The sequence below is a fragment of the Falco peregrinus genome, chromosome 1 (genome assembly GCF_023634155.1).
Source record: "Falco peregrinus isolate bFalPer1 chromosome 1, bFalPer1.pri, whole genome shotgun sequence".
Classification (NCBI taxonomy): domain Eukaryota; kingdom Metazoa; phylum Chordata; class Aves; order Falconiformes; family Falconidae; genus Falco; species Falco peregrinus.
The window spans coordinates 80,605,717-80,633,586 of record NC_073721.1 but is presented as its reverse complement, the minus strand read 5'-3'; the positions used below and the strand labels follow the sequence as shown (position 1 = coordinate 80,633,586).

Genomic DNA, 27,870 nt, shown 5'->3' with positions numbered 1-27,870 from the left:
AGTGAAGACCACCTGTAGGCTGCAAGACCACTTGGATTTAACACTCAAAAATCCATCAAACACTCGGAAGATCCTGCAGCCAGGATCTGCATAACTACTTCCAAAGAGAGGAGGGAGGAATACTAATTACATGGGCACGCAGATGAATTTCCGAGGTTATGATTCACTTCCCTGTGGTTGTCTTTATATTAAGCTGTTAACACACAAATTGCCTCATGCCCCAAACTCACCATCCAGCTTTTTCAGCTTGGGTACCCGTTTGGTTGCTTCTTCAATCCAATTGTTCTTCTGATCAGAGGCGTATTTCTCTTGCAGTGGATTGCCTACAAACACCAGATCCTCTAGTAATGGCAGCTCTGCCAGTCTCACAAACTCTGCTGCAACCACAAAGGTAAGAACACCAACCAGATTGTGGAACACGGAAAGTACATCTGCACCACACACTCCTTTCAAACGCAGTGCAAACATAAATGGCATGGGATACAACAGGATAGGGATTGCTTGGGCTTGAACTGGTATCAAGTTAAAGACAGGTATGCGTTTTAAAAGAAGTCTGAGAAAGATGATTCAAAGAACAAACTCCAATAAGGCTCAGAAGTTAAATTCAATATTCTAATTATTTTTACTCTCTTGCATGAGTGGCTATTTAGGGATTCTGCACGTCTGCAGGCTTATCAGTGAGACTTACAGCCCTGTAACACACAGAACTACTTTTTACTTGGTGACTTAACTCATGCATTCACCATACTACAAGAGAAGTTACAGAACAGAGAGGCATGGCTTACCCCAGTCTTTCACCAAATTATTTGACATATAAAGAACCTTCAGCTTCTTCATTACACGGATACCCCTCAGTTTCTCAATGAAGTTATATGAGATCCACAGCTCCTCTAAAGTATCTGCAACTGCCTCCTGGAAAATGACAGGACTACTCAGGTAAGCAAAAGTACAGCTTCCTTATTCTTCAGATTCTCTCTTCACCCCCTTGTGGGTCACATCGCGTGAGAAAATACTGAGGTATATTGATCCTCATTTCTTTTTAAGCAGGTCCCTAATTATACATGGCAAATACTCACAGAAATTAGGAGGAAAGGATCTGAAATGTATTTAGGAGGACAGAAACCACAATATTAGAATAAGACAAGGAATAGCTGGCTGGAGTAGTTGTTCTTAAGGCATAGGGGCAGAGGAGACAAATTTGGCTGCTTGTGCACTGCAAGTATACATAAAAGTGAATGCAATTCAACAACTACTTTAGAAGGCATTTTATACAATAGGAGGGAATGACTCATTTCAGGTGCACGTATGTTTGTACTTGTTGGCCAGAAGGTGCTTTCATAATTCTCTCAAAATAGAGGGTTTGTAAACCAGCCATTACACACTGACTGCATTTCACACTTAAGAGATGTGGCATCCCTGAAGGTGGGAATAGCTTTGAAGAGAAACATTCTGGAGAAACACACAGTATCTCTTGAGGAAGAGAAGAATTTCTATATTCATTAAAAAAAAAAAGTGACTGAAAAAAAGTTCTGCCCTTAATTCAAACGTAACAACACTGACCCCATTTTTTCCTCAACAAATTTTCCCCCGCCTAGCAGACTTGGTCCTGCCACCACCTTCTCCCCTGAAGCCATACTGCTCCAGGTGGTAGTTAACAGAAAAAGAACAGACTTTCATGAAATGTGCGTTCATAGGACTGCCAGTATTTGTAGTAAAGAAGCATAGCCTAAGTATCTTCAGGTAGAAAATTCCTCGTACAAAAAGTCTGCAGGATTTATTTTCATGCAAAGCCAGTAGAAGTTAAAGGGCTTTACAGACAGCAGTTTTCAGATAAAAGTTCTGCTCATCTTTGTCAAAGACAACAAAATCTCTCTCTGAAATCCTTTTATGTAGTAAAACAGCCCTGAAGAATCTCACAATGTGAAGAGTGCTTAAACGAAAAAAATAGAAGGACTGTCTGAAAATTCAGAAGCAATGTGTAAGAGGGTGAACAGATCGCAGTGAAAGGAGAAAATAAATGGTTAGGCAATAATGTAAATTCAGCAAAGACTTTTATGAACATAGGGCAATTATCCCACATTCTAGACAGCACTCCACTTTGTTAGCAAAGAATTGATACTAAGAAGTGCATACCAATCCATTCAAGTTCTTTATGTTATTTCTTCCCAAAGACAAAATCCTCAAATTTTCTGTAATAGATAAAAGAAAGTTTCTTGTTAATATATGGGGGGGGTGGGGGGGTGGTGTTCAATATAAGAATATGCTGTAAGTCACGTAAAACACCATATTCTAGTTACAAGCAAGCTGCACTCTGAACAGACTTTATTAAGAAAAGAATGACTTCACAGAAACAAAACCTCCTGACCTACACAGATCATCAGGAATGAAGGCAGTGAACAGCTCAGAAACATGCCCATGAATGCCAAGCCGCTCATGTGTAGGTTACCTAGTTGAAATTCAGTCCAGATAAATATTGAATTAGAAATATTATTTCACCTTGCACCTGAACTCTAACTGCTAACTTGCTAATTTTGACCTTACATAGTTCATACCCCTTCTTTTCCAGGCAAAAGTTGCTCCCATCTTATCTTAAGGCAGCAGATTGGATTTCTATAATGGCGTCAGCATATAAAGCTGCCTTTCAGAAATCTGATGAGAGTAATTGAAACTTAGTCCAGCACCCAGACAAAACGCCTTTCCAAGTGAGCTGTTCTTCATGGGGTTTAGTGTAATACGAGTGTAACACAAAGCTATCACAAAACAGCAGTCTCTTTGCATGACTGATTTTCATTTTTCACACAAGCTTTCTTGCAGGTGTAAATAAGCAAACTGAGTTGCAGCATGCAGTTGCGTTAACTTTGGACCTATACCACTCATGAATGCTTTAATGCTTCTTCTTAACTGCATTAAGGATTAAATACCTAATGATCTTGTTTCACTCTTTTATGTATAATCATCAAAAATACAAGGTACAACAATTAATGGCAAAACCAGTGAAAATTCCAGCCAAGTAGCAAGAGATACTCCATAGACTGCACATGTAGTGGCTAGAGATTGCTACAGATGAGGATTCAAGAATCATAATCAGTAAATCTGAAGTCTATTGCTGCTGCTGTTCTCCAGATTATCCCTAAGGATCCTCATCCACAGGGGAGAAGTGCTGGGAGATGTCCTTTTGGTCTAGCCAGCTAGTGTCTCTGTAACTCACTGCCCTGGTTCTGGCTGGAATAGAGTTCGTTTTCTTCTTAAAATCTGGTGCAGCGCTGTGTTTTGGATTTGGTGTGAGAGTAATGTTGACAACAGATGTTTTCAGTTGTCACTAAGTAATGTTTATACTGAGTCAAGGACCTTTCAGTTTCTTAGGCCCTGCCAGCCAGAGGGCTGGAGGGGCACAAGAAACTGGTAGAGACCACAGCCAGGACAGCTGACCTGAACGAGCCAAAGGGATATTCCATACCATAGAACGTCATGCTCAGTATGTAAACTGGAGGGGGGGGTGAGGTGGGATGCCTGGGGCCTGCTGATCACTGCTTGGGGACTGGCCGGCCATCAGTCAGTAGCTGGTAAGCCTTCCCTTTGGATTTCATTCCTCTCCCCATCTCTGTCCTTCTCATGATAATCATTATTATTGGTTTTATTTTATTTCAATTATTAAATTGCTCTTATCTCAACCCTCGAGTTCTACATCCCTTCCCAATCATCCTCCCCATCCCACTGCAGTGGGGTGGGGTATAAGCGAGTGGCTGCGTGGTACTTACTTGCCACCTGGGGTTAAACCATGGCACTCGCATTTATAAATTATAAGTTTCCACTAACTTTTGAAATTTTTAAGAAATGAAAGGATGCTTACAAATACAAAAATGACAGTTGCTTAAAAAGCTGTGCCTTAAAATTGTTTCTAACTGCTGTTACTGCTTTTTGTTACTCTTGTTCTGAGATATTCTGTATTTTAAAGGAATAGATCTCCCCCATGGAACATTTACACTCTCTAAACCACAAAACTGACACTTGTTGCTGTCATCTAAGACATCTTCCTCACATTTACAGATACAGGGGTGTGATCTTTTACACAGAATAATCTACTCGCCATAACTGCAGTAGCAGGTATATAAATTAACAGTAATCTTTTCAGTCTGAAGAGAGTGTAGATGCTTAAAAAGATTTCTCAGCTTCCTCTCCGCAATAAGCAAAAGCGAGTATCTAATAATTAGTGGCTTGGTTTTCATAGCTGTAAGCACTGCTTTCTCTCTCTTTCTCAGAAGCCAACAGAGACAATGAGTTCCTCATATTCTGTACCTTTAAGAGGCAGAGCACATAGTTCCAGTTTGTCTGGCTTTAGGATCATATACTTGGTATAGACTGGATGTTTTGATTTTACATTTTATTAATATAAATATGTAAGATGCTTTAAAAGCTTTTAATGTTTTGTCCCACTAAAAAAAGCCATTGTTTAGCTTTTATATATAACTGCCTAATTATTTCCATTTGAGTAACTTTACCATGAGCAAAAAATACTACAGTAATTTGGAAAGACTACCAGAATATTTTTTTCCTGATTATGATATGCAAATTTATTGAAGTCTGAGCATATTATGAAAACAAATTAATTTATCAAGCTCCTTGACAGCCACATTGGTGTGTAGCTGGAGAGGATGGGATTCCAGGTTCCTTGTCTGTCCACCCGGCAATTTAATGGGGACAGAAAAGTGTGGAAGCTCCAGCCCAAAACCTGCAGCTCTTTGCCAGCCTCATGCCACAGATTTAAATTATTGAGGACAGACCAGTAAGAATTCTGTCCCAAAGTCAGTAACCCAATGAGTTTCAAGGTTTATAGACAGCTGCCCAAAAAATAAAAGTTCAGTTCCATTTCTAGATAAATGGCACACCTCTTGTAAGTACAAACAAAACCGAACCAAATATTTCTAATCCTCTGCAAAATGGAATGACATTTTTCCGCCCAGGTCTACAACACCCCAACCTCACTCCAACCAATACCACAATTACAGAGTTCTTGAACTGCAGACTATCTCCATCATGAGTGTGAAAATTGGTCAATTTACTCCAGAACTGATTAGGTGTTGAATACCACAACTAGGCCCACTGGAGTGTTCATGGCTGCCTTTTTGATGGATTTTGCTTTTTTTTTTTTTTCTTTTGTTAAACTTGCAGAGTGAGACAACTGCCAAGGCTAATGCAGGGATACATTTTAATGCACTTTAATATCCCAGTACGACTAATAATTTTAAAGGTCACTTGTTATTTTCTAAGAGGAAGGAATTTAAAAGGGTAATAATAGGTGTAAAGCTGAACACATATAATGCATTATGGTATACATCCTATCCAAACAACTAGAAAACAAACATAATTGATCACTGGCTTGTCACTTACTTAGGCTGTTCAAGTTGGCGATTCTTTCAATGCAGTTTGTAGACAGCGATAGTTTCCTTTAAAAGCAAGAATAATCAATTCACAGTATACAGGGGATCACTGTATCAAAAGAGTTCCACATCCAAATACCATTGCGTTAGAAATAGTTGTCTGTTCTTCTCTCATTAGGATGGCAAACTAAATGGATGTGTAAACAGACTCAAAATATCCTCAAATCATCAATGCTGTAACTTTACATACCTTCCCAGAAGCTAAGTAACATGTAAGTAACATGACATACTGGTTTATCTTTTTATGCCTAAAACTTTTTCAAATGCATGGACGTTTATTTTTGAAATGTCTCTAATCTCTTTCTGGAAATCCTGCTTAAGTCTCTCTCTCTTTTTTTTTTTTTTTCCCCATAAATTTTAGAATGGATCATAAATGTGCCATTTAGCTGATAAACTCCAAACATGGACCTGTAATTATATAGTGATAAAGAGTATAAATTTTTTTCTGTTGGGGACAAATATAAATACAGAATTTATCCTGAGACCTTATCAGTTAAGTGACAGGGATCTTTGAATTAAAAAGAGGAACTGTGTGTGGAAAGAGAAGCTCAGCTGACAAAAAAGAAGAGAAAGCCGCTGCTTTGAAGGCCACACTTAAACAGAGTAAATACATATTTTCACAGGGGACAGCAGAAACACTGAATATTAATACAAAGAGAAGAGACTATTTGGTTTCCAGAGAGTTTTTAACTGAACTTACTCGCAGTTAACAAGTGTGGAGAGAGATTCATCCATCCTCTCTACAGGAGGAATCTGACCATACAGTTTCACCTCCTTTGCCTCTGAAGCCTTCTGGCCATTTTTTTCTTCCTAAAGAAAAGAGAAGGTGAAGAACATGCTCACTGCTACATGCAGTTACTAAAAATTACTATACTAAAAACGTACTATAAAAGTAATTACTATAGAAGTAATTCCAATATACTACTAAAACATATTACTGAACAGAGAAAGCATTTTGAATGCTGTTTATCAAGATTCCTGCTGGCACAGCATAAAGAGGGGAAGGCTAGCTTATTTTCAAGATATCAAATGGATTTATACATTACATATGATTTTTTTAAAAGTTGTGTTACACTTGAGCAATTTAATTAAGGGGCCCTCTGCTGTAAAGTAATGGAGAATAGACAGAGGTTTAAAATTCTGAATAAAGGTACTGCCATGGAGACTGACATACAGGAGCCTCAGCTAGGGCCAACCTGTAGCAGAAGCAGATTCTTAAAAGCTCTGACAAAAAAAAAATCACCTTCCCACTTGACCCAGAAAACTCAGAACTCAAGTCTAACTCACAATATAAACTGAACACACGCGAGTGTGTTTTGGGGGAGAACCTCAACAGATTCACAGAGTTAAGAATATAAAAAAATAAATCTCATTAGCCATTAAAAAAGAGTGGGGAAAGATTTCACCGCATTTAGAGAGTACAGCAAAAGACACATTTCCTACTTATGACCCAGGCTGGTAATTTTCTAGGTTACTTCATAAAGCTCAGAGCTTTAGAAAAACATCCACAACTTCAGCATTTGGGTTTAATATTTACATTAAAAAATATGATCTATTAAATCTTTTAAAATTCTGAAACAATGGTAATTATTGACTAAACACTTGGCACAAGTATCTGTACTGCCACCGGTTTTGACAGCTACTTCACCAACAGCACAAAGGGAGCACTTGTCAGTTCTCTCAGCGTTCAGTGGGAGTACTGGAGGTCCATTAACAAAGGAGAAATATACTTGGCGCTTTCAAAACAAGGACTCTTGTTTTCTCCCCCGTTTTTATGCAGCTACTGGAAAGTGAGATAGCTGAGGTCTGGCCTGGTTTATATGGCTACTTTGTAATGAAATTAATTGCATCCCAGAAGTCATTAAGAACACCACAGCACAAGACCCAGTTTTGATAACATCATTTTCTCTTATGTACCCAAAATACTTCAGGCAACTTAATCTAATTAAAAAAAAAAGCATGTTGCTTTGTGCATATACTTACATTTCAGTTTCTGTCCAAATACAGTGTGATAATATTTTTATTCACACTTAGTGATTTAGAAAATAAGCATGTCAGATGTTTTACTAAATACCGTGAATGTGTTCAAACTAAGTCACTATATAAATGTGAAACTTTAATTTTATTTTCCAAGAACAAAACTATATATATATTCGCATTTATACTCAGTTTATAATCTATCAGTTCATACCACCAAATAAAAATACATTTTTTCTTAAACACATGAAAGGGAGAGGCCTTTCAGCACAGACTGTGGCCAGCAGTGAGCGCTTTTGGGAAGAAAAGTCATCCCAATTGCTGTGCACTTCTGGAAGAAAGGTCAGCTGAACAACCACAATAAGCCACAGAGAAACCACAGGTAGAAGAGACACTTTTTTAAGAACAGGTTAAGTGTTTGCTAAATTAAAGTTGCTTTAACTAATGTCACCCTGACTGTAGGGCACAGGTAAACCCTTATGCCAAAGGGAAGAAAAACATCCAGAATGCAACACCACTCTGGATCCAATTTTACAAGTAGCAAAAGGAAGATTTAGACCCACCCCCAATAACATGAACAGAAAAGCAAATTCAGCGCCTCATGTCTAACATTAATGGAAACTCACTGACACAGGTCTATTATCTCTAAGACACGTGACAGGAGCAAATGGAAAATAAATTTTTAATAGGAAATGGAGTTGAGGTTTTGGAGGGCTGAAAGATTGAGGGAGCAAAAGCAAAATTTTTTAACATTCAGTTCACATCTCTGGCACTGCCAATGTCCACAAGTTATTGCATTCTAGTTCTTATTGGGAGAGCAGGAGTGAGGTTTCTGGGATATACCAACGTAACTGAAAAGAAACTGAAACACTGAAGGTACTAAACAATGATAAAATTCAAAAAGGAAGTAGTCTTCAATTACAGACCAGTACCTCGAGCTGATGGTACAGATCTTCTGGCTTTTAACTGTACACGCCCACACTGCCTCACATCCAGATTTTCTAGAGACCAAAACATCTATAGACTCTTGCTCTAGCAGCTAGCCAGAATTAGCAGGAGAGTGCGTGTATACTAAATAGCACATCTGGGCCCTAATCTAAAGTTCACTGAGACTGGGGAAAGATTCTCACTGGTTTTACTGGAGTGTGAACCTGACCCCACAGCATCCTATATGATCATTTGAAATTACGCCCACATCCTTGCCAACAAACAGCTTTCTAGAAGGCTCCAAGACCAGGTCAGGCACCACCCTAAATGACTGCCTGTATTAACACAGTACTTTGGGAAGAAAAATGAGCATGAAACTCATTCCAAGTTAAGCTTTGCACAATATGGGGCACAATATGTTAAAAGGCAACAGCAGAAGTTTCACCAACTTCAGTACAGTGAGAATTTCATACTTATTTATTCTGTGGGCAGGACTAAACTCAGGTGAAATGAACAGAGCATAATTAGAACATAAGACATCCCCAACTTTAAATCTCTTCATAGCCTCAGGCCTTCCATCAGTGCATATTCAGCAGAACAAGGCAGGAGAGTAAAAGACTCATCTTTACCAGCCATATCAATTTAAAGAACACACAGAAAGTCCAACAGAATGTAACAATAATGATAATGATAATTTAACTTTGTGAAGCTTTTTATAGCACATGTTTCAAGCAAACATATTTCTTACAATGTTTGAAAAACAAATTCAGCTGAATACAGTCAAACACCATGCCATGGAGTACTGCAAAGCAGCTACATACTGTTCTAGTACTTACCCATTTGGCTAGAGCTTCTTTGATAGTTGTTGCTTTTGCCTAAAAATGAAAAAAATTTAAATGAGTACTCATTGCAAACTTGTAGTTGGCTTGTTCACTGCAAACCTATCTCTTCTCGCTTCTGTCTCCCTATCCTGCTTGTCTACACCCTTCTACCACTTTCCTATGTATTATCCTCCTCCAGCTGAGTCTAAGAACCTGGAACTCCTCAGTGTCCTGTAATTTTATTTTCTGGGGTACTCAGCAGCACTTTCAGAAGCAACAAAATGGGCTTCACGTGAGAGTATTACCTTCCTGATCTTACCTTCTGCCCTGTCTAGAGCATGGGTTTAGGATGTTGCTTGTTAGCTGTGATGGTGAAATTCAATTCAAAGACTTAAGAATTCTTGTTACTGCACTGAAAAATGTGGTCTAATGCTCTTAAAACTCCACACTTTCTATTATTGTGCATTAGCATTTTCCTGTCTGAAAGCAAGTCTGTGAGCAGACAGAATGATACAGCCTCTTAAGATTCACTGAGGAAAATAAGGTACGTCTTGCCAAAACTCAGGAGCAAGCTGGATTGTTTGTTTTTCTCCAATTGTTTCATGTTGAATCACATCATGCGATGTGAAAACATGTATTATTCTGTTAGGAAAAATCTGAGAGCTGCTGTACATGGCTTTTTAAGGACTGACTTACTGACCAACTCTCTATTGTCATTGACTCCATCTTTTCTGCCCCACATCAGAGTCTTATCAAAACTCCACAATGATATCCAAAACAGTAGCATATAAAGAAACCAATATATCCTAAACATAAACACATTCCAAGATGTCTTTCGGATTAAAAAGGTTTCAGAGACCAATCTTTCACAAAAACTGATCAACAGCCTCCTTTCCACAAAAACAGGAGGACTCTGGCCATCTCTATTGCTCTATGTGTAGCACTATGACATGTGGATAGAAGCAGCCTTTTGGGCAATCAGATTTTAAAAGTTAAAACCAACAGACAACTTCCACCCAAAATCTTACAGGCAATCACGCTGGTCACAGAGCTTTAGGGTTGGAAACTTTACTCTAGACCACTGGAAACTCTGGACTCAACGGTAAACGACAACAGTTGAGGCAGCTGCATGTAAATGAATGGCCACAGCCACTGAACACCCAGCAACAGTCTAAGACCCAGCAATACCAAGGAGTCTCAGCATACATGCACAGACATCAATATATACCTTGCTTTAGACATACATCACTTAGCATCCTCAGATGTTCCACCTGCTTCTGCTCACTGACGGGCGTTCATTTTAATCCTGCTATACCATGGGATAGCTAGCTCTAGGTCCCATTGTAGACGACCTGGCAAGCTTGTACTACAGCAGTATCTCCTTGGTGTCTGCTGCAGATAAACACCCATGTGACCTCCTCCTGCTCAGAAGATCACACCCCTAGTTCCCACTTCAACAGCCGCATGAAACCTAACTAACAGCTACCAGTGTGCCAGCTAAAACAGGCGGCTTCCAGTTAATCAGGTTTTTTGGCCAGAAACTTTGTTGCATTTTTCATAATTACGGTAAGCAATCATTACGGCATTCAGGTACGTGATCTTGATCACTCATGTTGAAGACAGAAATGGATTTATATGACCAATGCCTGCTTCTGTTCCAAACACATCCCTAAAACCAGACTGGACTTTAAAGCTAGGGATCCATGTGAGCACAAGGAGCAGCTTCTTCCCTGACCTCTGCTGACCTGTCTCTCCCATCATAATACCCAATTTGGTGGAAATAGGAAAATCAGCATAGTGGGTTGTCTGGAGAGCACATATCATGGATATTGTTTTCCTTGAAGTACACTTTAAATTTCTGTGGATAAATCATAGCACCTTTGGCCAACCTCCCTCTGAGAAGCCTATTTTCAGAGTTCCTCTACCTCCACATTGAACAGTCTCCTACAGGTAGTTAGATTAAACAAAATCATACTGCTTAAAATGTTCAAAACAGCAAGGGATCAACAGCTGAAACTGCCACCCTGAAGAGTCACCATCAACATGGCGGGAACAAGAACTGTAACACCTTAAGGGGAAAAAAACCCATCCCCGTGCATATAAAAGTTGTTACAGAAGAAGTATTCTTCCTCCCAAAGACATGGATATCAGACACAGAATATTTACAAAATTCAGACCCGCAAGAAAAAGCAGAACAGTGACACTTTGCCTTCATTTGCAAACATTTATTTACACGTTAAATAGAGCAAATGAGAACTGCACAGCAGCAGGTACCACGCTAATCGCTGCAGTAACCGCAGATACCGCTGCCTCCAGCCCCTGTACCGCGTGTTTCAGACGACAGCACCCCCGCCGCCCGCTGCCGCCACCCCCCCGCCCGAAACTCCCTTCCCAGGCCGCGGCCGCAGGCGCCACGCCGAGCCCCGGGCCGCCTCCTGCCCGGGCTGCTGGGCACCGGCCCGGCCGGCGGAGCTCGGGCGGCGGCACCGGCCCCGCGCCGCCGCTCGCAGCACCGGGGCGGGGCGGCCCTGAGGGGACGCCGCGCACACGCGGCCCGGCACCTTCCACCTCGCCGCACCAGGGGAGCGGCGCCAGCCGTCCCGTCCCGGAGCAGGCCCCAGCCGCCCCGTCCCGTCCCCCCCGCGGCCGCCAGGTCCCGGGGACGCCCCGGCTGAGGGTCTCCCCAAACCGCGGGCGTCCCCAGCTGGCGCCACGCCGGCCGCCGCCCCCGCAGGCCCAGCGCCCTCCCCGCCCGGCGCCCGCGCCGGCACTGCAGGACCCACCATTGCCGTTGCTACCGTTAACGCTCCGGTTGCTATGGCACGGCCGCCTCCCGCGCATGCGCAGCGCCACCAACACGTCGCGGCAGGGGGGCCGAGCACGAAGGCAGCCGCACCTGGCGGTCATAGAGATGCGCGCCCACAGGGCAAGCCCCATCCCGGAAGTCACGTAGGGGGCGCTCCGCGGCGCATTGTGGGACGTGGCGCAGGGGTGGGGGCGCGGTCCCCCCGCCAGGCGCTCCCTGGTGGCGGCCGCCTCCCGCCCGCGCTCCTGACGGTGAAAAACGAGCCGCCCGCCTCCCCAGCTTTATCAAACGCCTTTTATTGACACCAGTCGGTGAAAAAAAAAGTTACAGCAACGTGCAGATGACAAACGGCGCCGGCACCCAGCGCTGCGGCCGCCGGGGCGGGAAGGGCCCGGTGAGGCACCCCGGGGCGCCCCTCAGTGCTCCGCGGGCTGCGCGGTCCCCTCGGGTTGGGAACCGCAGCGTCGGCTGTGCCTCAGGCCCAAGCCTGCCCCAGGTGCAGCAAGAGAAGCCAATCCCACCACCCAAGCAACTGTCTCACTGGAATGCTATGGCAGTTTTGCCAGGTAAGGAATGCAGAACGATAGGAATGATGTCGCTTGAACTAAGGCCATCATCAGGCACTCAGTTCACTGTATACTTCAGAAAATAGCTACGTTGTCTGTGATCTGTCTTTGGTCTCCAAGTACCATTATAAATACGCAGAATACTAGTGCAAAAGTTGGCTGCTCTCTTACAGACCCTTCTGTGAATTATTTTGTCCAGGAATACCCTGACCTGTCCACAAAAGGATCTTCACAGTAAAATTACTTTTTCTTTATTTTTTCTCCTTTCTTTGTTTAAAAAATGCCATTCACCTTTCCAAACAAATGAACTATTCAGAAACAAAACCATAACATCAAACAGACAGGCTTGCTTTTTAATGAAGTGGTTTACTTCTCTTTCAATTTGCATATATCTGACGACATACAACAATGAATTATTCTGAAGGCTTGTGCTTTAGAAATTGTCTGAGGACTTTTAAACTACCTCATTTTTGTTTTACTTACAACTCAGCACCTACTTCCTGAACCTCCAGCTTGCACTCTTGCATGGCAGTCGATATGCCGAGGTAGGACTGCAGTGTGGAGACACAGCTATCAGTACTGGGAGGGTAACAAAAAGGGTTAGGGGAGGCACTGCTCTACCACAGTTACACAGCTCCAGCTACTGAAGATGCACACCACAAGGCAGACTGAACAAACGGAAGCCTTCAGATAACCCTTTCCTCTGCAATTGCAACTTGGAGTGAGTTTGGAAAAAAGGCAGTGTACTAAGCACGGGTGACACCAACATGTGCATCACAGCAGGCTGTGGTCCTGGACTTATGGGGCTGCTGGTTTTAGTGGAAGTTCAAGTACCAGATATGACTGCAAAAGCCTCTTCAACTAGTGAGGGAGTTTAGAGAGACTAGGCATAAAGACATTTTGAATGGAGTGAGCAAGATGGAGCTTCTCTGCTAAGGAGTGGATGGATAAATTGTTCAATTGGCAGTGATGGCATGTGAAGAACATGTGACTTCAATCAAATGATAAGGAGTAATAAGAGTTGCGGAAAGCTAATGAGACCTGAGCAGCAGCATAATGACAGTTAACTGGAGAGAAAAGATCCCTGAGAGCAATGCAAAACTGAGTAACATAAAGGAAGATTTTGTATCTTTCTGGGCAGCTCTCAAAACTGATCTGACAAAACGACCTTGGAAGGAGAAACTGTATTGATGGAGGGCCTTTTTAAACAGGCCTTCAGCACTGGCACCACTCCAGCAAGACCTCAAGAGATCAGCTCATTTGGGAAGAAGTTTCTTTCTACCTAGATGGCAGGCAAAAATAAGGCACTAGCCAAAAGTTAATTAGGATTACAAAAACCCACCACAATCTCAGGCAGTCATGGAAAAGATACCCTAGGTTGGTTTAGTTTTGGTGGGGGTTTTTAGGTTTTGAATTTGGGGGGGGGGGGGGGGGGGGGGGGGGGCGGGGAGAGGAACTGGGAGGTTGCTGGGTTTGTTTTGGGTTTTTTGTTTGTTTGGGTTTTTTTAAGTATTACAATTCTAACTTAATCATTGCCATAAGGTGACAGCTTTTTACAGTCAGTCTTAATCTCCTCCTGGCTAGGTTTTCTGTCTCTCAAGTGTGCTTCTTTCCTAAGAACAGCTGTCAGCATCCACTGACATCATTACTGAAGAGTTCCGCAAGTAATTAATCCCTAACTTAACAGTAGGTGTTATTAGTTTAAAACAAGCAACTAAGAGAGAAGTAAGACTTGCACATTGCATAACTGCATTTAACCATTCTTTAACCTATCCAACAGAATTTTATACCACCGAGTGCCAAATGCCAATCTTAAGACATTATAGGAATAGATGATTACATTCTTAATACAAGACAGTGCTAGTGCTGCCACTTTCCCTGGATGACAGGAAAATTATTCTTAATTTTCCCACTCTACAGGTATTTTTTTGTTGGAAACAGACTGTGTCACCAGAAGACCACTACCTAAGGTCAAGGTATATAAGCCTCATAACAAATGGATATTGTCGGCTTCAAGTAAATAGAAAACATTTCCAAAGTGTTTATGGCTGTAAATCAGCATTCTGGGCTAAGGTAACTTAAGACCCAAAGCCAGAATCATTCATTGTTCTGTTGTCAAAATTTATCATCCATGGGTTGCCATCATTCCCCAGGTGCGATGCAGTCTGCCATTGCTGAGGGTGCAGCTAACTATTAAATTCTCGAAGTCGGAAATACTGCAAGTGAGAAAGTACCTACTACTCTCTTCAGATACTTGTTTCTTGATACCATCACCAACTCAGGCTGCCAAATTTGTGCTATAATGCAGCCTACTTATTGTTCCACTTCTCTGTGTACCTAGCTAAAATAACTTAGGCCAGTCCAATTAAATCACTTTCCTTTTGGATTTATGCTTGTAGCTAAGTAGTCATTTGGCTATTCCATATTTCAAAGCTTTTCTCAGTCAGTCCCTCCAATTCACTGGTCATTTTGGTGGCTCAAGCTCAGTCCTCTGCAGCTCTGCAACAGCTTGCAGGTACTTAAACGTTCATCCCAAATGCAAGTGTAAAAACTCCTGAATCTTTCCCCAGGAGTGTTCCTGTGCATGGGAATGTGCTTTGCTCTCTCCACCCCCCAGGACAGGCACCCCCAGAACACGATCCATAGCTACTTGACAAAATGGAGTAGAAGGAGGATCAATTCGGTGACCTGCTCCTGGGTAACTCAGGAGTTCAAAGTTTTCTTTCCCATGCTGGCGTAGACGCCCAATTGCCAGCTCAGCATATAAGGAGCTCTTCCACACACGATCATCTTCCCCTACCACTAAGAGAAAGTGACCTTCTGCTTTTTCAATGGGGATTGTGCAAGGAGAATTAGCAGGATTTGTTGGGTCATCCAGAGCTTCAAAAATGTCAAATACACCAGCGTCTGAAACACTGACCTTACTCATATCAAAACGCAGCCCAGGCAGAGTCATCTCACCATAATGGAGGTCTGCAACTGTGTTTGAACTACAGCCGGAGATACAGACAGCAGCCACTACTTCTGGCAGGAAAGTGATCATGGAGAGTGCTAATTCTGCCCCTTTCCCAGTCCCAATCACTCCAACTCCTGGGCCCTTCACCTTCAGATGAAATAGAGGGTGGGGAAGAGAGAAAGAAAGGAATAAAGGAAGTATGCATTATAATGGGATTAGCCATTAAATGCCTTTGGAGTTGTGTTATTAAAAAAAAAAAAAGTTAGGTTAATTATTGATGTGACCTGTTGGAAAGCTACAGCCTGGACCCAGGCTCCCCCCTCTGTTTAAGTGTCTTATTTTTCAGAGACACCATGAGCAGTCAAAGCCCACAAAAATAATACAAACAGGCACAAGATGCACCATCACTTGGATCTCACCTAGTCCCTGATGCTTATGTTGATGCAAATATTTTCTCTTTTTTCCCAAAATAGGTAGCAGAAATTCAAGCACAGTCTATTGCTATATACGTCTCAGGCAAATAAAGTATCCTCACAAGTAACATTTGAAGGATTAGAAAAGTAGTACTTATACTTAGTCTTGTCCTTTTCTAGCTTGGAAGATAAAACTGAAAGCAACATCCCAAGTCATCACATTCATTCCTTTGCTGCTTATTAAGCAGTTTTGTATAATCCTCTCTTAAACTAATTGCTATCATTTAAAAAAACCTATCTTTATCACCACTGCTCCTGTTCAGAGGATATTCCAGCACTTCGCTGTTTGAATGATCAGGAATCTTGCAGTTTCCAGCATGAGTTTATTTAACAGACAACTTGTGCTAGAAGAAATTCACTCTTCGCAGTCATATGTGTAGCCACCTATGCAGGACCTACACTTTTTCCATTATTGGGCCTAAGCCTGCCCAGCAGAACCCAATACTAAAAAAAATAAATCACCACCACCACTTGGGCATGACTGTCGAATCCTCCCTCGTCCTGAGAGATGTCTCATTACACTCACCTTCGGGTGACGCTGTAGGAATCTAGCTGCCTCCTCAAAGTACTCAAGTTTGAATTCTTTCATGACCTTGGGCAGATCTTCAAAGTCAAAATACGGCAGAGAAAGAGCAGCAAAACCATGGGTAGCCAGAAGACTGGATCTAAATTCAATCAAACCTCCTTCATCACCATACATGTCAATCACTCCTGGAAAGGGGCCATCCCCTGTATTAAAAAGAAGAGGTACAGAGGACAAGTTATCAAACAGGACACTAAAAACTATCTGGTGAAGAGTGATTAAGAAAATACAGAAGGCTTAAAACGTTTTCTCATTACTTTTCCATTTGCACAGCAGAGATTAGAGTGCTGTATCCCACTTTAGCTATTTCAAACTAAGAACAGGTCCTTACCTTACTGTAAAAATATGTGAATGGTTAAACTTGGTTTGTTTGGTTAATGGTCTTAATCTCCTGCCCTCAGAACAGTCATACTCTAAATCATCTGTTTTCCCACAAAGTCATACCTTAATTAGCAAAGTGCAAGCTCATTACTAATGAGGCAAGAGGGCTCAGCCTGTAAGTTACGCAAACTCTGAAGTGAGGTGTATTGAACAAAGCACAGCAGACACCCATTGCTAGATGAAATCAGGTGGACTTACAGGCTCTGTCTCAACATCAGCACTGTAACACCTGGCAGAAGAACTGCTACTGCAGATGTGAAGAGAGGGTAAAACTGAGAGCTGTATGGGTGTGGTTGTGTGCGTGACTGATATATAGATAACATGCATATACATGTGTACAGTCAGTCCCACAAAACTACAGAAACAATCAGCACCACAATTTTAAATGAGCATAGTTTTGCAGCCAAAGGTTGTGTTGTGGTATCACTGTATGCCATGCCAGCAGATCTTGGGTTAAAAGGCTAAGGATACAACCCCTTGGAACTATAAAGACCCCAGGCAGACAATGTCTTTTTTTACTTTTTTTATTCCTGGCCACCTGATGTCACCACTGATGTACTCTGATCCAGCTTACTACAACTATCTCAGCAGAAAGTGCAAGAGCACATTAACTCTCTGATATTACCTTTATGCAATAAAGGAAAGACCTCTGGCATTTCAAGGTGCTTGAGAAAAGGAAGTTTTGGACAAGTCATGCTAGACAGTGGAAACCTCCCGCCATACAAGCATTAGGAAGTCAGAAAAGCACTGAACCTTGCTTTTGGGTTATTTTTCTTTCAGGTCTGCGAGAAGCTATGTCTGGATAAATTTATCATACCATGATCAACAGTAACTTTTAGTTAACAACAGTCAGTCTAGATAGCTAGAAGAAAAGTATTCATTTATCACCCCTACCTGGAAAGCTCTACACAGTCAGAAGGAATGTGCTTCTCTTTCAGGAAGACAACCTTTAACTTGCACAATGATCCTGGACTGTCTTCCCGAGTTGCCTACACATGCCCAAGTATACAGTTTCTGCATAGCTCACTAAAGAGCAGACTAAAATGGGCTAGACAACTTTACTACTGCTTAAAAACAAACAAAACCCCACACTAGTAACTCATGCCCAAATTGAGAAATCTCTTATATTAAAATTACAGCATAAACCCACTCATGTAATCTCACTTTCACTAAGAACAGTTCACGTTCAAGATTCCTGTCTTTATAACATTAATATTTTTCCATCCCTGAAGTGAAGAAAGGTATGGTAGTACTGCTGTAACTGCATCCTTCATTAAGAAGGATGCCAGTATCATTTCAGCAACGATTCCAGACTCTTCCACACTACTACACCACCAGACTTTCTAAAGGGAAAAAGGCAGTTCCATCTTGCCGATTTCTGGATTCCCACTGAGCTCAACAGAAATCCAGCTCTACCTCTAAGGCAGGATAGATCAAAACAACCACATCTTGGTGATGGAAAATCCAGCATGCTGACTAAACATTTGATCCAAAATTCAAAGTTCAGTCTCTGTTGTTGTTTTTTTCTTCAGCGGACTTTGGAGTCGTATCTAAATGGGTAAAAAGATTATTGGTTTGAAAATAATCCACTGAAAATACTTCAATCCCTAATAACTGTAGCAGTACTTAGAAGATTTGCTGAACCAAGTCATTATAAATTTAGAGGTAATACAGAGGGCAGTTCTAGTAGCACAACCCTAAGGCAAATACAAGTTTAGATCACATCTCAAGTGTACAAACACCATTATCAGTATAAGGTTTCGTTTTCCAACACCAGCAGTCCACCAGAATATCACACCTCATAAAGCACAGCCATCCCACAAGCAGAACAGGTAGAACTTGCTCAGAAATCTCTTGATTTTCTACCACAGAACAACTGAAATAACTCAGCTATTAACTCAGCTTCAGCCCTGGCGTAACAGAGCTGCAATACTCTAGTGTATTTTCTAGAATCTCTTCTGCTGTTCTGCTTACTGGCATGTGTTTCACACCGAAGAAAAAAGCCTTTTCGATTCAATTCTACTCTCAGTAAAGCCCTTGGGAGACAGCACAGCAGGCTCCCACGATGGAGCGTATCAGCTTTGCTGAACGTTACAGGTTCAGATAGTCCAGAGCAAACATCAAACCTGCCGAAAAACCGTACGCTGCGAGCAGCGACACGGCGAACTCCAGAGGCCCAGTTCGCATTTGGCTCGTGCCTGTCACAAGCGCCACCTGCCCGTGCCTGCCCGGTGAGGAGCGGGCGGCGGGGCCGCGTCCCCGCACGCCTTTGGGAGCGTCTCCCTAAGTTTTCAAGGCAAAAGGCACCGGCCGCCTGCCCGCAGGGCCGCGTTCCGACCGGTGGCGGGACGCGGGTCTCCCGGGTGATACCCTTCGGGTTTCTTTTAGGGGAGGCCGGAGAAGCTGGGGGTCCCCGGCCGGGCACTCACCCGGCGGCAGGAACAGGGAGCCCCTCACGCCTCCCTCCTTCAGCCGGATCCTCCGCACGCCGGGGACCGTGAACCACCTCTCCACGTCGGCCTTGGCCACCACCGGCCCGGGGATGGCGCCGGGCAGGCTGTGGCCCCGGTGGACCGACATCTCCACTTTCATCGGGGTGCCGGTGCTGCGGGGAACCAGCCGCTGGTACGGCCTCTCCATGCCGGCGGGGGCGAGGCTCCAGAAGAGCCCCATGGGCTCCACGCCAGTGTAGTCCCCGCCGTGCGAGGCGTCCGTGCTGAGGTGCAGCTCGCCGCGGCCGTCCGCCCGGTAGTGAGCGCACGACTGGAAGAGGCAGCCGCGCTCATCGGCCGCCAGCGCCCGCAGGGTCACCGGCTGCCCCGGGCCCAGCCCCGTCACCCGCGTCTCCACCCGCTCGTCCGCCAGGCCGGCGGTGGGGGACACGGCCACGCTTACGGCCCGCCGCGGGGCGCGGAGCAGGGCCCGCGCCGGGGCCGAGGCGGCGGCCACCGCTCTCCACATGGCGGCGGCAGGTGGGCGAGAGCGGCGGCGCCAACCGCAGTAACGGCAGCGCGGCCGCCGCCCCTGCAGGCGGCCTCGCTCGAGCGCGGAGCCCGCGGACCCCCCGCCCCACGGCGCGATGGCGGCAGCAACTGCGGCGGCGCAGGGCCGGAGCGGGAAAGCCGCCCCCACCGGCGCCGTGCCCGCCCCCTCCCGCCCCCCAGCCTTCCCCAAACCACCAAATCACCAGGCGCCACCAGCCCTCGGTTAACGTTTCATTTTAATCCGTTAATAAAATAACAGCGAGTGCAAAACGCGCCAACGCACGGAATTCACAACAAACACGAACGGCGCCTCAGCCTACACCCGCCCGGCCCGGCTGCGTCAGGCACTGCCGTGCTAATAACTTATTTTTTATACAATAGTGCAAACTCACCAGCACCCCACGAGCAATATTCAGCGCTTTTTCTTTCAGGCTCGTAGGCGGGTGCCAAACATGACCGACAATGCCCAGGCGGGGGGGCAGAGCCCGGCCCGCAGCCCCCCGCCCCCGGGGGGCCCAGCCGGTGGAGGCGGGAGCCCCGCGGCCGCTGCCGCCCGCCTGGGCACCTTCGCAGCCGCGCTGTCCCCAGCAGCACTTCGGCGCAGGCAGCGGTGGGCGCGTTAAGGGAGCGCGGAGGCCGGGAGGAGCGGCCGCGGCAGAGCTGCGGGCCCGCCCCGGGACAGCCCGCCCCGCTGAGGGGATGCCCGCGAGCAGTCCCCGCACGCTGCCGAGGGCTCCGGCGCCGCTGTCTCCGTGCTCACCAGCTTCCCAAAACGGTACAAACCTCTCATTTCTATTGCATGTGCCCCGAATGCCGCGTCGGGCTACGGGCCGTTGTCTGTAAATGGGGGGGGAGCGTGTGTGTGTGTGTGTGTGTGATCTGAGGATGCAGGCACAGCGTTGCTGCTTTTGGTAAGTGAAATATTAGATATGAAGTGTTAAGGCAGATGCATTTCAGTGACGAGGGAGAAGAGGAAGGCACAACAAAGGAGAGGGAAGCACACACAACAGAAAAATCACTGGAGGCAGGAAGAGAAAACAAACTGCTTCCAGAAAAACTAGAACATGAAGCTAGCTCTGGTAAGGGCAACAGCACAGAGCGTGTTTCCTCTGAGAAAGCCAAAGCAAATTTTCATCACAGTTCTCAGCTTGGATGAGTTACCTTCTACTTAAATTCACATTCAAAGCAGACCCAGCCTTACCACCACCATTTTTCCACAGCTTGTGATCCCACACTACCAGACAACAGGAGGCCAAGACCTCTAACCAAGGTCAGAGGAGGGTGTTAAAGGAAGCAGCACTCATGCTCTCACCCACTGTCATTCTCCAAGAAACCCAACAGCTAATTTGCTGTCGTTCTTTGCTCTCAACAGAGCCATTTAACAAAACAAACCTGAAACACCAGCATCTTCATCTGTAAAGTAACCTAACTCAGATCACAGCTTACTAGATGTTCCAGATGGCTTGCCCGCGAGGTGTTTGCGGAAGAAAGCTTGGATCTGCTGCCAAGCATCTATCTGTGCATCGCAGTGTGCCTTGGGCTCCCCTCCCCACAGCACAGGCCTGCCAACTAGCAGGTGCATTGAGGCTGCACACATCGGGAAAAACGGGGGTTCGATGTAGTGCCCTGCTCCAGGATAACAGACTATCTCAGGCTTTTCCTTTCCGTGAGCTTGCAAACGTTTGCTCCCCTCAACTGCAAAGAATTCGCTTTTCCAGTTGTGATCATCTTGGCCAACAATGAACAAGAAGCGACACTCTGCCTTCTCCAGAGGGATAAAGCTTTGGCAGTCAGGCCCTTCTAGTGGGTTGTTCAGTACATCAATAATATCAGCAATCCCAGACTCGTTGACCTTGATGCGTTTTGCATTGACACCAAGGGGTGGAATGGTGATGTCCTTGTAGCGGAGCACTGTGCCCACATTTGCCACCGAGCCATTGATCAGGGCGGTGGCTGTGATGCCCTTTAGGAAGGAGGCCATGGAGACGCACAGATCACCCCCCTTTGAGAATCCAAGCAACCCAATCCCTGGACCTTTAACCTGGAGGAGAGAGAAGAGAAACCACAAGCAATGAACAATGGCAAACGGCTTCTTTAAAATGTTGCCATGTTTGCAGCAGGGTCTGCCCTGAATCTAGACCCCAGGTACAGGATCTAAGGACCTGTGTGCAGGGCCCACACCCAAGGGACCCTGAGGCACTCTTCTGTGCTTGATTTATGATCATAAGCCCTGCTGAGACTGCAGCATCATCCTAATAAAGCTACAAGGCCTGGTGCTGAAGCATATGCAGAGGGTACAGCTGTGCTTGCAAAAAGCATGCAGATGCACGGTCCCTGATTCACTTTGCTTATAAGGCAGTTTGGGGAAGAAGAGGGAAGGGGCAGGGAAGGCCTCTTCTACAAATGCTCCAAGTCAACAATGGCTATGAAACTGTCATCAGTTATGATAATGTATTTCTTATATTCAACCACTGTGTTTGATTCGCCTACTAATAAGCTAACATGAGGCAGTGGACTCCCTATCAGCTGCTCTCCTGTTCCTCTAGTATGCTTGGTGTCTAACTCACAGTGAAAAGGAAATATTCTGAGGTACCTTACTCGTTAAAATGTATCTTTAAAAAATAACCTATTAAACCCATTTTTCTAAGTGAATTGTACAGTCCCCTGGAGTCAATCTAGAATAGGTTACCCTCCTTTTCTTTTACACAGGCAAATTAACTAGAACAGGAAAGCTAAATGATCTTACAGGGTGCTGAAATCCTCTACGGATGTTGGAAGGTTAGCTAATATCACAGCTGCTCCAAAAGACCCTCAGGGGTAAACAGGCGCCTGAGACGGCATCAGAATTTAATACCTTTTGTACCTTATCATGAGTGTAATAGGCTCCAAACCCACTGACTCTGAAGCATGAAAAGGGACAAATGAGAACATATGGCTGAAACTTTGCAACATGTTAAAAGCACGGTGAGGGTATCAGCAGAGGTGTTCACGGAAGGCTATGGTACTGCTCTCGAGGGAAAAAAAAGGCAGAGGGGAAGCAATTTTCAGGGTTTTTTGGGCAAAGAGGTGGCATGAGCAGTTGGGGTTAGGGCAACTGAAAACCAACTGAGACCTTTAAACAGCTACTCATCTTTCTGACGCTGACGAAGGTATCTGAGTTCTCCAGAGAAACCAAGTGTTGCCTTGTGTAATTCTAGTTATTGTCATGCACAGATACTTGGAAGGAGATGCAGGACCAAGCAGGGTTCTCTTCCAAGAGGTATCAACTTAGAAGGAACCCCAAGTTCACAACTATATACTAAAACACACGCTCACCAAATATTACCATTTGGAGTGATTTTAACAGCTTATACAATACACAGAAACAAACATGTACTGGTGGACTTCCTTGAGACCTGGCTCGCAGAAGGTTATCAAGTGCTCCATGGCTGAAAAGGGCATTTAGTTCTGAAGGACATTCTACAAAGCATAAACCTAAAAGTCCTGCTGGAAGTTCAATAAACCTCCAGGGAACTAGAGGTTGCAACGAGGGTTACAACCCTAGCTGTAACACTAGTTACCAGTGTTATAGAAATTACCAGTACGTGACCTATGCATCACTGTGTCACCTGGACAGTTCAAAAGGAAGAACTGGAATAATCTGCCAGAGAACCATTGTAATGAGAGTGAGTTAAAGATACAAACCCAGTTAATTACAGCCAACTTGAATGGAGATGCTATTTTAAGTACAGCAGCTCCGCCTCATCTGCAGTCTGACAGGACCTGACTAATGAGAGTTCCCTGTAGTGAGAGTGTCAATGAAGAAACCAACCTGGCTGTGTTGTAACATATAGTTTATGGCTTCTTCAAAATATTCTAGGTGGAATTCCTTCGCCTCTTTAGGGAGATCTTCATAGTCGTAGAAAGCCAGAGCCAGCACAGAAAAGCCATAGTTGGCCAGCAGGCATGCCCTGTATTCAAGGAGTCCTCCTCCAATTCCATACAAGTCAATAATTCCCGGAAAGGGACCATTTCCTGCAAGAGACCACATAACAAAACACATTAACCCACAATCTTTAACTTGCATTCCAAATTCATAGAATCATAGAATCATTTAGGTTGGAAAAGACTTTGAAGATCATCAAGTGCAACTGTTAGCCCAGGACTGCCAAGTCCACCACTAAACCATGACCCTAAGTGCCACATCTATGCATTTTTTTAACACCTCCAGGGATGGTGATTCCACCACCTCCCTAGACAGCCTGTTCCAATGCTTGACCACATTTTCAGTGAAGAAATTTTTCCTAATATCCAATGTAAACCTCCCCTGGTGCAGCTGGAGGCCATTTCCTCTTGTCCTGTCACTTGTTATTTGGGAGAAGAGACTGACCCCACCTGCCTACAGCCTCCTTTCAGGTAGTTGCAGAGAGTGATAAGGTCCTGCCTGAGCCCCCTTTTCTCCGGAATAAACAACCCCAGTTCCCTCAGCCACTCCTCATAAGACTTGTGCTCCAGACCCTTCACCAGCTCCGTTGCCCTTCTCTGGACACGCTCCAGCACCTCAATGTCCCTCTTGCACTGAGGGGCCCAAAACTCAACACAGTGTTCGAGGTGCAGCCCCACCAGTGCCCAGTACAGGGGGACAATCACTCCCCTTGCCCTGCTGGCCACGCTGTTTCTGATACAGGCCAGGATGCTGTTGGGTTCTTGGCCACCTGGGCACACTGCTGGCCCACGTTCAGCCGGCCATCAGCCAGCACCCCCAGGCCCTTTTCCCCCAGGCACTTTCCAGCCGCTCTGCCCCCAGCCCGTAGCGCTGTGTGGGGCTGGTGTGACCCACGTGCAGGACCCGGCACTGAGCCTTGTTGAACCTGGTACAACCGGCCTCGGCCCACGGGTCCAGCCTGCCCGGATGCCCCTGCAGAGCCTGCCTGCCCTCCAGCAGCTCAACACTCCCCCACAGCTTGGTGTCACCTGCAAATTTACTGAAGGTGCACTCAATCCCCTCATAGGCCTCAGAATGTGTCTTTTTAAAAGAAAAAAAATCATAAAGCAGCAGAATTGTACTCTAAGGGTCCTAAATTACTGTGCCAGTTTTCAGTAAATGGCTACATTACTTCACGATTAAACAAGACAGCACAAAATAGCAGGCCTGCTGATGTTTTGGATGACATCAGAGAACACATGGCTGGAAGGGGTTGGGATCCCTTGACAGTCACAACTAGCCCAAATTCATGCAAATAGCAAATTCACTGCAAAGGTATCGAGCTCTGCTTCAAAAATACCCAGAAGGCTTCTTTCCTGTGCATTTCTCAGAAGACTGATCCAAAAACTCTCATCTTCTGATGGTTCCAGCCTCTCAGTTTCAGTGTAGATGTACTACAGCCATTTTTTCTGGGATTAAGAGAAGAAAGTATTTGCAACCAGCCCTGCTACCTGGTGGGGGAAGCTTTACTACATGAGGTTCATCAGGAGACAGGGACTGAAGTCCTCATGCAGGGATTGCTGCAGACTTGCAGTACTGAGAGGAGGAGACCAAGAGAGCCACTCACATTCCTGCTCAGAAGGGAGGTTGAGGCTTCCCTCAGGTGCCTGCAGACTAACACACAGAACTGGGCAACAAACCAGAACAACTGGAAATTCACCTCCAGGCACAAGGCTACAACACTGGGTCCAGCACAACCTGCTGGGACAGCACATGATTTTGGCACTAATGTGGAGGAGTTACCAGGGACAGACAGGGAAGAAAGGGGAGCGGGGAAGGCACATGCTACACAGAGGAGCTCCCCGCGTACATGGGTTCCAGAGACAAGCCTGGTGAAAGTCTCTGGATCACAGGGGGAAGGGAAGGTGGAATGTGGTGGTGGTGTGGCTGCTACAGACCACTCAGCCAAGGCAAGAGATGAGGCTTCCTACAGACCACTAGCAGAAGTCTGGACAGCTGCTGGGAGAACAACACAGCATTTCTCAGGCAATCTGAAAACCTCACAGACCCTCTCAATGATTATTTTCTGACAAAAATACTGTAAGGGCACACCTATCTGATGCTTTACTTGGTCTTTTGCTCACAAATGGGGAAGAAATGGGAATAAATGCAGCAGTAAAAGGCAGCTTGGGCTGCAGCTACTATGGCATTGCCAAGTTCGGCATGTGCGGAGAGGCTGGGATGGGAAGAGAAGCAGCAGGCTTAGGACTAGGCTTTTGGGAAGCAACCTTCAACTGACTCAAAGAATGACAAGCTGCGTTCCCTGGAAAACAGCCAGGTAGGGGAAAGGTACCTTGCAGACCAGCTGACACCACCTCCCACGGCATTTGAAAACAAAAAGGGTGCTGTGATCAATGCCTCGTGCTGCATGAGGCATGTGGCCAGCAGATCGCAGCCAGCCGGGCTTATGAGGCCGCTCCTTGGAGGGCCCATGCGGCTGGCATGGTCCAGCCCCGCTCGTCCTCGGCCTGGTGCCAGGCTCAAGGGGCATCTAGAGGGAGCCTGGCCCCGGCTGGGGGGAGGCAGCACCCGCCAGGGAAGGAGCCCGCACGGCTGGTACTCACCGGGGGGCACGAAAAGCGTCGCCCGGACCCTCCCCTCTCGCACCGGGACTCTCCGCACGCCATCCCGCAGGAACGCCCGCTCATGCTGTGCCTGCGCCAGGAGCTGCCCGGGGGGCTCCCCGTGGCCCTCGAACACCTCCAGCTGCACGACGAAGGGGCTCTGCACATCCTTCTTCATCAGGCGCCTGAAGGGCTTCTGGGGCTGCAAAGCCCAGAGCAGCCCCATGGGCTCCAGGCCGGAGAAGCTGCCGCCCGGCAGCGCGGGGCAGCGGGCCAGGTCCAGCTCCCCGTCGTCCCCCGCCTGGTAGCGGGCGCGGGCCTGGAAGAGCTCACCCGCCTCGTCCCGCAAGGACGCCCGCAGCGTGACCTGCTGCCGCGGGCCCAGGCCCTGCACGGCGATGGCCAGCGGCTCGTCGAAGAGGCTGCGGGCGGTGGGCGAGAGGCGGATGGCGGGGGCCATGGCGGAGAGGCTGCGGGCGGAGGCCATCCCGGGCGTCCATGCAGGGCCGCGGCGCTGCGGGGCTGCGGGCGCGGGGCTGGGCCGGGGCAGCTGCTTCTGCCAGGCGCGGGAGCTGGCCCGGGACAGGGAGCGGGCGGCGACGTGCCACATGGCCGCGGGACGCTTCCGACTCTGGGGCGGGTTCAAAGGGCCTGTCAGGAGCAAGACGGCACCTCCCTCGCCCCGCCTGCCCGCCCGCCTCCTCCCCCGCCCCGGCTGCGGGGGATCCCGGCTACGGGCTGCGTGGCCTGAGACCTGCCCAGCGCCCGGGGGCTCCTCCTCGGTGTCCCCCCGGGCTCCCCAGCGCCAGGCGGTTGCAGTGGTCGACGTGCGGGGCAGGGCGGGCAGAGGTGCCGCCGGGCAGCATCGCGGTCAGGTTCGCTGCCAGGACAGGGAAGGGCGGTGCGCAGCTGCCCGCGCAGGGACAGGTGTCCTGCTTTCAGCAGGGACAGAGTTAATTTTCTTCTTAGTCGTTAGTACAGTGCTGTGTTTTGGCTCTGATGTGAGAACAGGGTTGATAGCACACTGATGTCTTTAGCTGTTGCTGGGTGATGTTTATGCTAAATCAAGGACTTTCCAGTTTCTCGGGCCCTGCCAGTGAGAGAGCTGGAGGGTCGGAGGAGATTGGGAGGGGACACAGCCAGGACAGGTGGCCCAAGCTAGCCACAGGGATATTCCATACGGCATCATGCTGAGTATATGAACTGGGGGAAGAAGAAGGAAGGGGGGGACATCTGGCATTATGGCATTTGTCTTCCTAAGTAACCATTACACATGGCACAGCCCGGCTTCCCCGGGGGTGGCCGAACACCTGCCTGCCCATGGGAAGCGGTGAATGAATTCCTTGCTTTGCTTTGCTGCTCTGCGTGCGCGGCTTTTGCTTTACCTGTTCAACTGTTCTTATCTCAACCCCTGAGTTTTACATCCCCTT

General features: G+C 46.4%; 2 protein-coding genes across 11 annotated transcripts in view; both read right to left on the bottom strand.

The window, feature by feature from the left end:
* The window catches only part of LOC101922848 (dynein axonemal light chain 1), a 30,933-nt gene extending 7,083 nt beyond the window's left edge, over positions 1 to 23,850 (bottom strand). For 2 of the 10 annotated variants that reach the window (XM_027795806.2, XM_013304331.3), the window contains exons 1-9: positions 19,358 to 20,038; positions 16,491 to 16,693; positions 15,456 to 15,638; positions 9,179 to 9,217; positions 6,139 to 6,248; positions 5,389 to 5,444; positions 2,134 to 2,189; positions 786 to 912; positions 231 to 377 (exon numbers count right to left, since the gene is read on the bottom strand). In XM_027795806.2, coding sequence (XP_027651607.2) covers positions 231 to 377; positions 786 to 912; positions 2,134 to 2,189; positions 5,389 to 5,444; positions 6,139 to 6,248; positions 9,179 to 9,217; positions 15,456 to 15,638; positions 16,491 to 16,693; positions 19,358 to 19,889 — 1,453 coding nt within the window. In that variant the 5' untranslated portion in view covers positions 19,890 to 20,038. Of the gene's footprint in view, positions 1 to 230; positions 378 to 785; positions 913 to 2,133; positions 2,190 to 5,388; positions 5,445 to 6,138; positions 6,249 to 9,177; positions 9,218 to 11,946; positions 15,639 to 16,490; positions 16,694 to 19,357; positions 20,040 to 20,304; positions 20,436 to 23,723 lie in introns of those variants that run through there. The other 8 variants (XR_008745458.1, XM_055793829.1, XM_027795811.2 and 5 more) reach the window with 7 other exon arrangements.
* LOC101913227 (acyl-coenzyme A thioesterase 1) lies at positions 20,131 to 27,090 on the bottom strand. The gene is made up of 3 exons (XM_005243787.3): positions 26,441 to 27,090; positions 23,724 to 23,926; positions 20,131 to 21,953 (listed from the first exon to the last, which is right to left on the bottom strand). Exons 1-3 carry the CDS (start codon positions 27,048 to 27,050, stop codon positions 21,348 to 21,350), a joined length of 1,419 nt encoding a protein of 472 aa, XP_005243844.2. The 5' UTR covers positions 27,051 to 27,090; the 3' UTR covers positions 20,131 to 21,347.
* Between the last annotated feature and the right edge of the window lie 780 nt (positions 27,091 to 27,870).